This window comes from Castor canadensis, chromosome 6 (assembly GCF_047511655.1).
Source record: "Castor canadensis chromosome 6, mCasCan1.hap1v2, whole genome shotgun sequence".
Lineage (NCBI taxonomy): Eukaryota > Metazoa > Chordata > Mammalia > Rodentia > Castoridae > Castor > Castor canadensis.
This window is the reverse complement of record NC_133391.1, coordinates 6,946,699-6,959,482: the sequence shown is the minus strand read 5'-3', so window position 1 is coordinate 6,959,482 and position 12,784 is coordinate 6,946,699. Positions and strand designations below refer to the sequence as shown.

Sequence of the window (12,784 nt, the reverse complement as noted above, 5' to 3'; positions counted from 1 at the left end):
GCATTGAGAGACTTGGTTCCTGGGAGAACCTCCAGAAGGGCAGGTCTGGGTTCCAGTTCTGGCTCATCTACTTGTAGCTAGCTGCATGGCCTTGGAAAAGCACTTTATCCATCTGCCCCTGTATTTATGTCTCATGGGTATACTGTCCTGCTTAGGATTATTGATGTTTTTGTGAGGTGATACATGTAAAGCAGTCACAATGCATGCTAATTATTATGGTGAGGGGAGATCATGGTTCAATTTGGAAGCAGACTTAGGTTCTGGCTTGGCTACCTGAGTGTTTCCTCACCTGAGACAGTAGTTGAGAAAGAGTGGTAGAGGAGGGGTCTTGGATATGAGTTACCTATTTAGAGTTCATTTTTGGTGGGAGGGATAGAAGTGGAAGGTGACATCAGTTTTCTACTCGTTTAGGCAACTTCTGTGGGTATTTTTATTTTTGTGAGGAAGGGCTAGAAAATTAAACAGGAAACTGGAATAGATGGCTGTTTCTCTCAATTCTTCTATGGCCTTCAAACTTTCTGACTTCTGGGTTGTGTGCCTCTTGCCTTGGCTATTACTGGAATCTGTATTCCTTTCTATTGGAAGTGTAGGTAAATTTTTAAGGTCATCATTCAGTTCAACTCATTATGCCTTTAGGATAGAGTATAGGGTGTCTTCCTGGGGGTTCCTAGGGAGAGTGGAGCAGGGAGGTGGTCCTGGTGAAGTGGAGTCGGATAGGGTGAGAGAGGCGTAGATGATGCCATCATCCTGGATAAGAACCAAAAGAAAAAGTGGTTAGACAGTTGAGGTGGAACTGCCCCTATCTTAAAGCAGCTGCCTAAAACTTGAGTGCCCTCCCCACACCCTAGGCCCTCCATCCTTCCATCCCACCTCCTAATCTCTTACTTCTTTCAGGCCCTAGACAGCTACTTACCTTGGTATTTGCTTTGGGGTCTGTATGTTGTCCTATGGGGGGAAATCAAGAAGTGTTGCAGTCAGGTAGTATGATAGGGATGGTGGGCAGAATGGGCTTTAGCAGGGAGGTTATCTGCCAGGTTGGAACTAGGGTCACATGGGAGGGATGAGGTGAAGAATGAGAAGGGGGAAAATACTGAGTGGGTGGGTGTTTGTGTAAGGAGGAAAGGCCAAAGGTGGAAGTGGGAAAGATGGTGGTAGGACTTACCTTTGTGCCCAGTATTCTCGTGTTTCTCCTCAGTGTTTTGGAAGAGTTCCCTGCATGGGGACAAGAGGGTGTTTACAGTAGAGGCTAAGCATGAAAGAGTTAAGACATGTCAGGGGAAGGTTCTCTTTGAGGGGGCTCTGCACCCTGCCCTGATGCACCCTCAAGATGACTTGATGGTCATTCTGAGGTCTTCAGGAGGAGGCTGCCTAGAAGACAAATGAGAGGTCCTTGATGGGGCAGCCTAGGAGGTGTCCCTCAACACTAACTTAAGGTGGATTATTCTAGGAAGTGGTAGTGGTGACATAGATAGGAGAAATAGCAGGGGGCAGCCCTGTTCTGTGTCTGCTAGCACTCCTTTGGCTAAAACTGGGTTGGGAAAAAAAATCTTAGTTTTAGCTTTTCTGAGCAGGTGCTCAGGCTGGTTGGTGCCTGAGAGACTAGGGAGTTGGAGGAGGGGCTGCTGGCCAAAGAAGGGACAGGGAGAGAAAGGAGGGAAGGGAAGCTTTGAGCAGAAAAATGGGAATGACAAAAAGGACAAGAGAGCTGGCAGAATGACCAAAGTGGTAGAGTGCCTGCCTTGTAAGCATGTAGGTCCTGAGATCAAACCTCAGTACCATACACAAAAAAAGTAAATGATATATTTTTTAAAAAGGACAAGAGAAAGGAAGGAGAGTTGAGAAAGTGAAAAGGAAAGAGAGGTGGGAGAACTGGAGTAGAGGATGCCTGGCTGTGGCACATTCACCAGAGAAAAGGATGAACTGGATGGAAAGAAAAAAGAAGAAAAGATACAGGAGAGCTATGGAGGCACCCAGAAGGATGTTCAAGGGTGAGAAGATACCAAATAAATAGGAGAAGCTTAGAAACTGGGAGGAGAGAAGGAAAAAGGATCCAGGAGAAAGATCTTTTTTTCTGGAAAAGAGAATTTCTTTTTTTTTTTTATGGTTTTTTTTCTTTTATTATTCATATGTGCATACAAGACTTGGTTCATTTCTCCCCCAAAAGAGAATTTCTTAAACTCCTTCTGCTGGTCTTATTATCTGGGACTCCAGATATATACCATGGTACCTGGCTTATTACTGAGATGGGGTTCTTGCTAACTTTTTTGACACTGCTGGTCTTCCCCATTTCTGCTTTCCAGGGACTACAGGTGCAAACCACCACACCCAACCTAGTTAACTGATTTTTTTTCTAGATTCAACTGATGTTTATTGAATACCTAGATTACCCTCCCTTTGAAAAATGACAGGGAGCTTTGGATGTTCAGAATGCCACTGTTCCACTGGTGGGACTCAAGGCAATCTCTGTCTATGAGACCTTGGGCAGTTGAGCAGATAGGTACAGCCTCAGCTATAGATCTTAAAATGCACCTAACGCAGTGTCTGCATGGACAGCATGAAGGATGAAGTGAAGTGAAGCTCTGGGCAGCTGCCTGGGATGGACTCATGGGCCCACCCACTCCAATTCTCAGGATGCAGGTACAGGGGTCAGGTAGCTTGTCCAGTTACACAGAGAGAAGAACTCTGTTCTGGGGAGAGTCCCAGCTGATGAGGCCCACAAAGCATCTCTCTCCCACTAGTATGTTTTGTGAATACTTTAATAATAAATGTAATTTCATTAAGTTATTATTTCCTATGAAATACACAGACTCATATTCATTTTACTCAGTAACTTTAAGCATCAAAAAGAAAAATTATACATAAAATGTCAAAAGTAAATGTAAAATACTTTTTAATAATCCACAACTGTTAATGTTATTTTTTACTTTCCTTATATAACATCATTGAATATTTGGCAAAAATTTTCCTGTAGCTGGGTGTAATAATTTGCACTGCAGTCAGCTAATTGGGATGTGGGAATTGAGAATCACAGTTCAAGGCCAGTCTGGGCAAAAGTTCTTGAAACCCCCACCTCAACCAATAAAAGCTGGGCATGGTGGCAAGTGCCTGTCATCCCAGCTACACAGGAAGTATAAATAGGAGGATCGAGGTCCAGGCCAGACCAGGCCTAAAGTGAGACCGTATCTCAAAAATAAAGCAAAAAGAGCACCTGCGTAGCAAGCATGAGGCCCTGAGCTCAACCTCCAGCATTGAAAAAAATATTTCCCCATATAAGACAAATCAAAGATCTGTGTGCTGTAAACAAAACAAAATAAACAAAAATCCTTTGTAACATGATTTTGTTAATTTTAAAGGCTTCATCTAGAAAAAGTATTGCTAATATGTTCCTGTATTTAAAAAAATTGGAGGAAGAAAATATACTTAAATATTTTTAGGTATATGAGGGCTTTTAGCTAAAATATCCGCCTGTGGAATATTTCTCCTTTTTTAAATTAGCATACATCAGTTGTACAAACTAACAGGTTTCGTTATATTTTCATACTTGGTCTTATAGAGAAACTTTGAGGGAACTTCCCAAACCAGGGCCTCTACCTCATCATGCACCTGGGGGAGAACAAGCACTTACCTAGCTGGGTTTTGGGCTTTAGTTGACTGGCCTGTAGAAGAAGAAATGTTATGTTAGTATGACATGCACTGTGATCCTCCTTCCTGCATTTTTAGCTGTGTTCTTTATTCAGACAATTCTTAGGGGTGAGGGACAGCAGAGAAACTCTGCCCCAGACAGTCAGGGAAGGGCCTGGGTATGAGCAGGCCCATACCTGATCTGTTGTCCTAAAACAAGCTCATCTGGGTCCATTACCCATTCCTTCCAGTACCTCTGATTTTGCTTCCTTCTCCCCACCTTGAACTGCTCACTGCTGGCTTACCCCATACTTTCCTTCTTCCCCTCCTCCTCTTTCCTTTCCCTCTCAGAGCTTCTTACAGTTTCCCTCTGAGTGTTGGCTGTTTCTACTTTCACAGATTCAGCCTCATGATTGGAATCCTGTTCAGACTTCTGCTGCCATCCTGGACGCAATGCTCTCCCACTCAGCTGGTTGCTTCCTTTTCCCATAGTGAGTGGTCTTGTCACCTTTCTTGAAGACCATTTGACTGTATATTTGAGGGTTTATCTCAGAGTTTCCTATTCTTTCTGTTTCATTAGTCTATTTGTCTATCTTTGTGCCAGTACTATACTTTTTTTTCTGTGGTAGTGGAGTTTGAACTCAGGGCTTCACACTTGCTAAGCAGGTGCTCTACCACTTGAGCCACTCTGCCAGCCCTTTTTTGTGTTGGGTATTTTGAAGATAGGGTCTTAAGAACTATTTTCCTGGACTGGCCCGGAATCTCAATCCTGGTGAACTCAGCCTCCCCCGTAGTTAGGATCACAGGCGTGAGCCACCAGTGCCTGGCTCCCATGATGTTTTTTGTTTGCTCACTTGTATTTGATGGTTCTGGGGTTTAAGTCAGGGCCTGGACTTGCTAGGCAGGTGCTCTACCACTAGAGTCATGCCCCAATCTCTATATTCATGACTGTTTGATTTTTGTCCTGCTTAGGGAGGTTATTTCTACTCCGTGTTATAAAATAGTCTCACATGTTTCTTCTAGTGCTAGGATTATTTTTCCTCATTGAAATGTTTGATTTCTGTAGAGTTCATTTTGGTGAAAATTAGGAGGAAAGAGGTAATGTTATTTTTGTTAGACAACTACTCATTTTTTCTACCACCATTTTGAATCCTTCTCTCTAATCAGGAATGCCACTTTTAAACCCACTAAATTGCTGCATATATTTGAGTACATTCAGCTTGCATTTTCCTTTTTCTATGCTTTTATTAATTTATCTGTCTATTAATATGCCAATATTGCATCATTTTAATTTCATAGCTTATTTGTAAGGATGGCATACAGGTAGAGCTTACTCTGAGTGAGGACCTATTCTGCATCCCATTTAATCAACAGAACCACCTCACATAGGTCCTATTCTTGTCCCCATTTGATCTAAGAGGAAGTTTAGGCATATAGCATTTGTACTGTTGTGTCAGTTTCCCTAGCAAGGGCATGAGGCTGAGGTTTGACTACAAGTAGCACAGACTCTATGCTTTAATAGCTGATAGAGCAAATTTCTTCTCACTGCAATTTTTTTTTTCTGTACTGGAGTTTGAAGTCAGGACTTTGCTCTTGCAAAGCAGGTACTCTACCATTTGACCCATACCTCCAGTCAATTTTGCTCTAGTTATTTTGAACATGGGGTCTTGAGAACTATTTGTCAAACCACAATCCTGATCTCAGCCTCCCAAGCAGCTAGGATTACAAGTATGAGCCACTGGTGCCTAGCTTCATTGCAAAGTTTTAAAAAGTAATTTCAAATCAATTTTAGAGGATTTTGGCATATAAACAATTAATGCCTGTTCTCTCTTTTGAGCTGTTGAGGCATACATACAAATTTCTACATATACCTCTACTCGGATGCAACCCAGGCATCTCAAATGTAACATTCCCAACTCAACCAGTTATCTTCCACCCTCACATGGATTTCCTCTTTTGATCCCTATATTAGTTGGCATTTTCATCACAATGTCTTTCACCCAAATTGAGAAAATGAGATTTGCTCCAGCTCCTTTGTAGCCGGATTAACCTAGTCACCAATTCTTAGACTAAAAAGTTTCTCAGACTTTTTCTGGCCTGGCATTTCTCTCCATGCATTAGAGTGACCACCCTGGTCCACCTCCAGCCTGATCTCAACACATTGATGTCCTCATAGAAGGGAGCAAGTTAGCTGCTTAACTGCTTTACTTTGCCTCTGGGATCTGATATTCTTGGATTTACAAGGTCCCCTTCTCTCATTTCCTGCCTCCTCCACCAGTACTGAACTACTTACAGTTCTTATAATGATTTCTTCTGGCTGGAAGGCCAGGGAGTGCCCTCTACCCCAACACTGCACCTACTTGGCTTATTTTTATCCCTTGAGGGTTTTTTTTTTTTTTGCAGGTTTTCCTTCCTCTAAGAAGTCCTCCCTGACTACCTGTCTTTCCTCCAACTTGGTTTAGCAGCACCATAGCTCTTTCTAAATGAATAATTAGCATGGAGGCCTCTACATACCCTGTGGAATTCCTTGAAAAGCAGACTCTGTGTTTTATCTACTTTTAATTCTCCAAATTCAAGCCAAGCCCTAGAAAGTGGGCACTGGTTCAGTTCTTACTGAGCTGAGGCAATTTCTTATCCCTCTGGTCTGTCCTTAACTTTCACAAGACAGACCCTCCCTTCTCCAGGAGGAGAAATGACTGAGTCAATTAAGAATAACTATCAAGTGATGTGATTGTGTGGACAGGGATTAGTGGTTCTCAGACTTGATGCAAACTTCAGGAACCTATTAAAAATACAGATTCCTAGCTGGGTATGGGGTTTGTGCCTGTAATTCCAGCACTCAGGATTCAAGGTCATCTTGGCCTACATTGTGAGATCCTGTCTCAAAAAAAAAACAAACAAACAGAACAAAACAAAGCAAAGCAGTATTCCCAAGCTCAGGCTACAGAGCTTGACTCAGTGGATTTGAGAGTTGCTCAGCAAGTATCTGCATTTGTAATAAGTGTCTTAAATGAGTCTGATGCGGTGTGTTCCGAGAAACACTCAGCTGGGAGGCATGATGAGAAGGCCAGGCCTGGACCACTTACCCTTCCTTCTTTTCCACCTGAGGAAGACCATCAGTCCCAAAATCCCAGTGACAAGCACAGCAATGGCCACTGCCATCCCAACTACAGCTCCCAGGCTCAGGGGCTGAGACTCTGAACTCTTCTCGCCCGCTGTGACTTTGAGACCAACTGTGATGGTTTCAGAGGCTACACTGGTGGTGGTCTTCACGGTGGTCATGGGGTCTGGGGAAAAATGAAATGTAAGCAGATCCTCCTCGGATGAAAGTGTCATATTGCATCTTATTTGGGGGAAAATTGATCAGGGAGTGTATCTCAGAAGTTCAAACAGGAGGAAGAAGGGGAAATACTGAAAGCTTAGAATACAGATGACTTTAAGTTTATACTGTCCTTAGATGTTCAGTTATAAATAGTGATAAGTAAATTGCAGAAATAAAAAATCATTGTTATTCTTATTTTTTTGGCATTTTGGCAGCACTGGGGTTTGAACTCAGGGCCTCACACTTGTAGGCAGGTGCTCTACTGCTTGAGCCATGCCTCCAGTCCTTTTTTGTGATGGGATTTTTTTCAAGATAGGGTCTCAAGAACTGTTTCCTCAGGACTGGCTTTAAACCACGATCCCCCTGATCTCTGCCTCCTGAGTAGTTGAGATTATAGGCGTGAGTAACTGGTGCCCCGCTATAAAAATATTTTTATTGTTGTAAATATATAACATAAAATATAGCATTTTAACCATATGTAAATTTACAGTTTAGTGACTTTTGCCATGCAGCCATCACTACTGTCCAGTTCCAGAACTTTATCATCTTCCTAAGTCAGAACTTTGTACCCATTAAACAACTCCCTGTTTTGTCTTCCCTCATCCTAGGCAGCCACCAGTTAACTTTCTGTCTCTATGAATTTGACTAGTCTAGGTACCCCTAGTGTACAGTATGTGTACTTCTATAGGATTGTTTTTAATGAAGTCAAGAGTTGCATGACAATGTTTCGGTCAATGGTGAACTACATGTACAACCGTGGTCCCCAAATTATATGGCTGAGTAATGATACAGACATCACTTTGTGTAAGCATACTCTGATGTTTACACAAGGAAGAAACTGCATGCCAGTGAATTTCCTAGAATGTAACACCCTCATTAACTCAAACATGACTGTGCAAAAAAAGCTGTAAACCACCTAGTATGTATTGGAAATATGTGTTTAAGTTTAAATTGATATTTATTGACCTTTGGATCCTATAAACAGACTGTACCTTCTTGACACACCGTTTAGAAATTGACACAGTAGTCAGACACAGGGGAAAACAATAAAATTAAATCTTCAAATGAATGTGGACCAAATTGTTTGTCCACTCATAAGAAATTAATAAAAGTTACAAGCATCAAAACATCACACTGATGAGCAAGTGAACTAAACAGAACTTTCTCAAAAGAAGAAATTCAAATGGCCAAAAAACACATGAAAAAATGCTCACCATCTCTAGCAATAAAGGAAATGTAAATTAAAACCACGCTAAGATTCCACCTCACCCCTGTTAGAATAGCCATCATCAGCAACACCACCACCAACAGGTGTTGGCGAGGATGCGGGGAAAAAGGAACCCTCTTACACTGTTAGTGGGAATGTAAACTAGTACAACCACTCTGGAAAAAATTTTGGAGGCTACTTAAAAAGCTAGACATTGATCTACCATTTGATCCAGCAATACCACACTTGGGGATATACCCAAAAGACTGTGACACAGGTTACTCCAGAGGCACCTGCACATCCATGTTTATTGCGGCACTATTCACAATAGCCAAGTTATGGAAACAGCCCAGATGCCCCACCACTGACGAATGGATTAAGAAAATGTGGTATCTATACACAATGGAATGTTATGCAGCCGTAAAGAGGAATGAAATGTTATCATTCTCTGGTAAATGGATGGAATTGAAGAACATCATTCTGAGTGAGGTTAGCCTGGCCCAAAAGACCAAAAATCATATGTTCTCCCTCATATGCAGACATTAGATCAAGGTCAAACACAACAAGGGGATTGGACTTTGATCACATGATACGAGAGCACATAAGGGAGGGGTGAGGACAGGTAAGACACCTAAAAAACTAGCTAGCATTTGTTGCCCTTAACGCAGAGAAACTAAAGCAGATACCTTAAAAGCAACTGAGGCCAATAGGAGAAGGGGACCAGGAACTAGAGAAAAGGTGAGATCAAAAAGAATTAACCTAGAAGGTAACACCCACGCACAGGAAATCAATGTGAGTCAATGCCCTGTATAGCTATCCTTATCTCAACCAGCAAAAACCCTTGTTCCTTCCTATTATTGCTTATACTCTCTCTACAACAAAATTAGAAATAAGGGCAAAATAGTTTCTTCTGGGTATTGAGGGGGTGGGAGGGAGACGGAGGGGGTAGAGTGGGTGGTAAGGGAGGGGGTGGGGACGGGAGAGAAATGACCCAAGCATTGTATGCACATACAAATAATAAAACAGTAAAAATTAAAAAAAACCCATCGCACTGTACCCCATAAGTATGTATACTTAATTGCTGATTAAAATGAAAGTTTAAAAAGAAGAAATTAAAGTGTAAATACCATGTCTCAGTTGAAAGCTAAAAGATTTTAGAATTACTTAGTCAAAGAAAGAATATATGTATAATAACATTGCTATTTAGAAAATAAAAGCCAGGCACCAGTGGCTCACACCTATAATTCTAGCTACTCAGGGGACAGAGATCAGGAGGGTCATGGTTCAAAGCAAAGCTGGGAAAATAGTTTGCAAGGCCCAACAGGACTGGTGGAGTGACTCAAGTGGTAGAGCACTTGCCAAGCAAGCATGAGGCCCTGAGTTCAAACCCCAGTGCTGCCAAAAAACCAAAAAGTTTTGTTAGTTTTAAAACAAAGTCATCCATTTGAATTGAGCATGGTGGTGTACGTCTGAAAGCCCAGCTACTCAGAAGGTGAGGAAGGAGGAGCCCAGGGAAAGGTAGTTGTAGTAAGACCCAGTCTCAAAAACAGAAATAAAAACAAAAGGGCCAGAGCATAGGTCAAGATGTAGAGCACTTTGCCTAGCCTGCTCGAGGCCTAGCAAGGTTCAATCCCCAGTACCACAAAAAGGGGAAAAAAAGGTCATTTCATAGAGGTTTGTACATTTATCAGCCTATAACTAAACATACATTTACTCATGAGTTTACCAGATCTTTCTGTTGGGCAGTGGTATTTTAAGGGGGAGAGTCTGTCCAGTGCTGGGCAGCAGTGGCTCACACCTGTAATCCTAGCTACTCAGGAGACAGAGGTCAGGAGGATCACACTTAGGAGCCAGCCCGGGGAAAATAGTTCATGAAACCCTATCTCAAAAAACCCATAACAAATTAAGAGCTGAGGAAGTGGCTCAAGTGGTAAAGCGCCTGCCTAGCAAGTGTGAGACCCTGAGTTCAAACCCCAGTACCACCAAAAATAGTAAATAAATAAATAAATAAACAAAAAGAGAGATGGCCGTAACTGTCCTTTTCAAATCTTATGCAAGAGTAACATGACATTGGGCAGATTTATGCTCTGCTGGCCTCAGTGTTCCTAACTGTACAATGTCAAGACTGCCTAGGGCTATTGTAGGGTGGTGGTGAAGATAGGCTAGTGTAATGTGCACAAAATTAATAGGCCAGGCTGAGGTACACACAGTAAGGGGGAGCTGCAGTTGCTGCTGCTGCAGAGGTGCCTCTAAGTGATCAGACGACACAGGAGCAAGATCATAGGTGAGAAGTGGCACTGCGACTGGAAGAGCATGTGGGCTATGTGCGAAAGGTGAAGGCTGTCAAGGGGTGAAAGAGGAAAGGAGAAAACAGGAAGAGAGGAAAAAGTCTACGGCAGGGAAGAGTAAGGAAGGTGGAAGAGGACATGGGGAAATGGGGAAACCAGGTGATGGGGGATTACTTGGTGCCCAGTTGACAGAGGTCTTGAAAGCAGCAGGGACAGGAGTCAGAGAAGGTGTGGGCCCTGAGGTTACATCCAGGGAACAAGAACACCAGAGGCACCAAATTTTCAGCTGGAATGGACTCACCGTTGGTGACGGTGAGTGCGGTCCCCTCAATGGACTGCCACATCTGCTGGCCATCTCTAAGTGTGTTCAGTTGGACTCTGCAAAAGTACGTCGTCTCGTCCTTCTTCCGCAGGTTCTGGATGCTGAGGAAGCCGGAGTTCCGACCCTTTGTCCAGTTCAGGCTGAGCCGGTCCCAGAAATCCTTATGAGTGAATGATGGGGTTGTGTTATAGATAAATTCTCCATGGAAGTGCTTCCATCTCCAGAATATTCTCACCTGGGGATCCATGGGCAACTCCCAGGGGTAGGAGAAGGAGAAGGGGATTTGGATGGAGCCGCCTTTGAAGCCAGAGAGATGTTTCTCTTGTTTGACCTCAGCAAGGTTTTTTGGGGTGAATCCTGCTGAGTTACCTAGGGGAGAAGGAAGAAATTGAAGCCACTGCAGGAGACAAAGAGGATAACACCAACCCATCCTGCACCTTCATCGACAGGCAATTGTGTGACAGATGGCAGGAGTGTCCCTCTGGCCTGTTGTCCCCCCCTCTCCAGACTCAGAGGAGGAAAGAGGGTAAAGGGACGAGAGTGGACACACCCTATGGAACCAGCCTTTTGTTGGGGGTGGGAGGCCTGGCCACTTCCTCCAACAGAGCCCTCTGCACATGCCCAGCCACTGTCCCAGTCCCATTGGCTCCTCCTGTGGTTTGGGCAGAGCCCCTGCCAGGGTGGTACCGGATATTCACCAGCCTGCACGGGTGTTAGTGACAGCAGCAGCAGCATCAGGACCCACTCCATGCTGTGCTGTCCTCCAGGAGATGAGACAAGCAGAATGTCAAGGTAGGAGAAGCCGTATGGCTGGTCTCGGGGAGGTGGGGGATTCAGTAGTCAGAGAGTGTTGAGTAGTGATCCTGAGATGGCGTCCTTTCGTGGACTGAAGAAGGTTTGGAACCTTCCCATCCCCACCCATTGTGGACAGCAACTTCCTTTATTAATCTAGCTTCTTCTTTTCCTATATTGCAAAAAGACCTTCTTTGTGGTCACTAACAAGACAGTCCTGTCCTTGGATCTCAACCCCTCTCTTGTGCTGAGAGACGTGACCTTGTCCTTGTCAGGCTGGTCTCTCCTCTCCCACCTTGACCCGTGCCTTGCCCCTGTATCTCTGTCTCTCCTTCACTCCATCCTCCCTCCTTCTCATTCTGTCTCCCAGCCTGTCTGTCTCATTCCAAGAGGAGGGACTGCCCCAGAGCAGCAGAGGCTCTTTCAGAGAGAGGAAGGCCGGCTCAGCTCTTAGAATGAGGAAAATGATGGTGGGAACCTGCTCTCAGTCCTCAGCCCTAGCACCAAGACCCCCCAGTGTGCTTTTTACCCCCTCCCTGCTGGGCAGAGGCTCCCATTAGTCTCTAGATAGAACCAAGGCCTGGTTGCCCCTCTCCCCCCTGGCCTTCTCCCTGGTGCCAACTCCACATTTTCCCTGGGGTTCATAGATGACAGAACCACTCACTTAGAGAGTGACCCCCGGTTGGCATGCCTGCCTCTGCAGGTTCCTCTCTGCCCTCCCACCATATAGGAGCTCAGAGCTATATTGGCCCAGGCCATATAATTGTCACATGGTGGATCAGGGACTGGACCTCCAGTCCTGCTGAGTCCACTTAGGCTTCTGCTCAACTGAGGGCTTTGGGCTGGCTGCACGGCAGAGTCTCTGGGCATCACCTTTCAAATGCCAAAGCTCTGTTTGTGGGGACCCCAGAAGATGTATTTTCATAAAGCTCTGAGGTGATTTCCTCCACAGCTGGCCATACTAGAACCTAACTTGGACGGAGGAAGCAAAGAAGCCCATGAGACGTTCTGATTCTGCCACCCTGTAACTGGTGACGAGTGGGTGGGGGAGAGATCAGGAACAGAGAGGTTTTGGTGACACACAGAGCTGGTTCTGTAGGTGGCTCTGCACCTCCTCCCACTGAGACATTAACATCAGATTACTTAGGGGAGGTGGGGCAGGAAGACATGATTGCACCAGAAGAAGTGACATCAGCCTCCTGAAATCACTCCTCACTTATGCAGAGGCTGAC

General features: G+C 44.3%; 1 protein-coding gene across 3 annotated transcripts; it reads right to left on the bottom strand.

Moving 5' to 3' along the window:
- Positions 1–387: 387 nt before the first annotated feature.
- On the bottom strand, positions 388–11,793 carry Pilra (paired immunoglobin like type 2 receptor alpha). 3 transcript variants are annotated; one of them, XM_020177574.2, is made up of 7 exons: positions 11,459–11,793; positions 10,740–11,129; positions 6,708–6,908; positions 3,626–3,656; positions 1,163–1,212; positions 914–945; positions 388–747 (listed from the first exon to the last, which is right to left on the bottom strand). In XM_020177574.2, the coding sequence occupies exons 1-7, from the start codon at positions 11,508–11,510 to the stop codon at positions 625–627; spliced, it is 879 nt and encodes a 292-aa protein (XP_020033163.1). In that variant the 5' UTR covers positions 11,511–11,793; the 3' UTR covers positions 388–624. The 3 variants fall into 3 exon arrangements, with proteins under 3 accessions (XP_020033163.1, XP_020033164.1, XP_020033162.1); XM_020177575.2 differs by lacking the exon at positions 11,459–11,793 and having other exon boundaries at positions 10,740–10,920; positions 10,996–11,190; XM_020177573.2 differs by lacking the exon at positions 11,459–11,793 and having other exon boundaries at positions 10,740–11,190.
- Between the last annotated feature and the right edge of the window lie 991 nt (positions 11,794–12,784).

Bases quoted from the DNA above. Each gene is read 5' to 3' on its own strand.
- Pilra (XM_020177573.2), bottom strand. From the start codon at position 11,190: ATGGGTTGGTGTTATCCTCTTTGTCTCCTGCAGTGGCTTCAATTTCTT. The intron at 3,657-6,707 runs GTAAGTGGTCCA...CTTCTTCTACAG, and splicing joins CAGGTGGAAAAGAAGGAAGG to GCCAGTCAACTAAAGCCCAA. The intron at 748-913 runs GTAAGTAGCTGT...GTTCTTATCCAG, and splicing joins ACCCCAAAGCAAATACCAAG to GATGATGGCATCATCTACGC.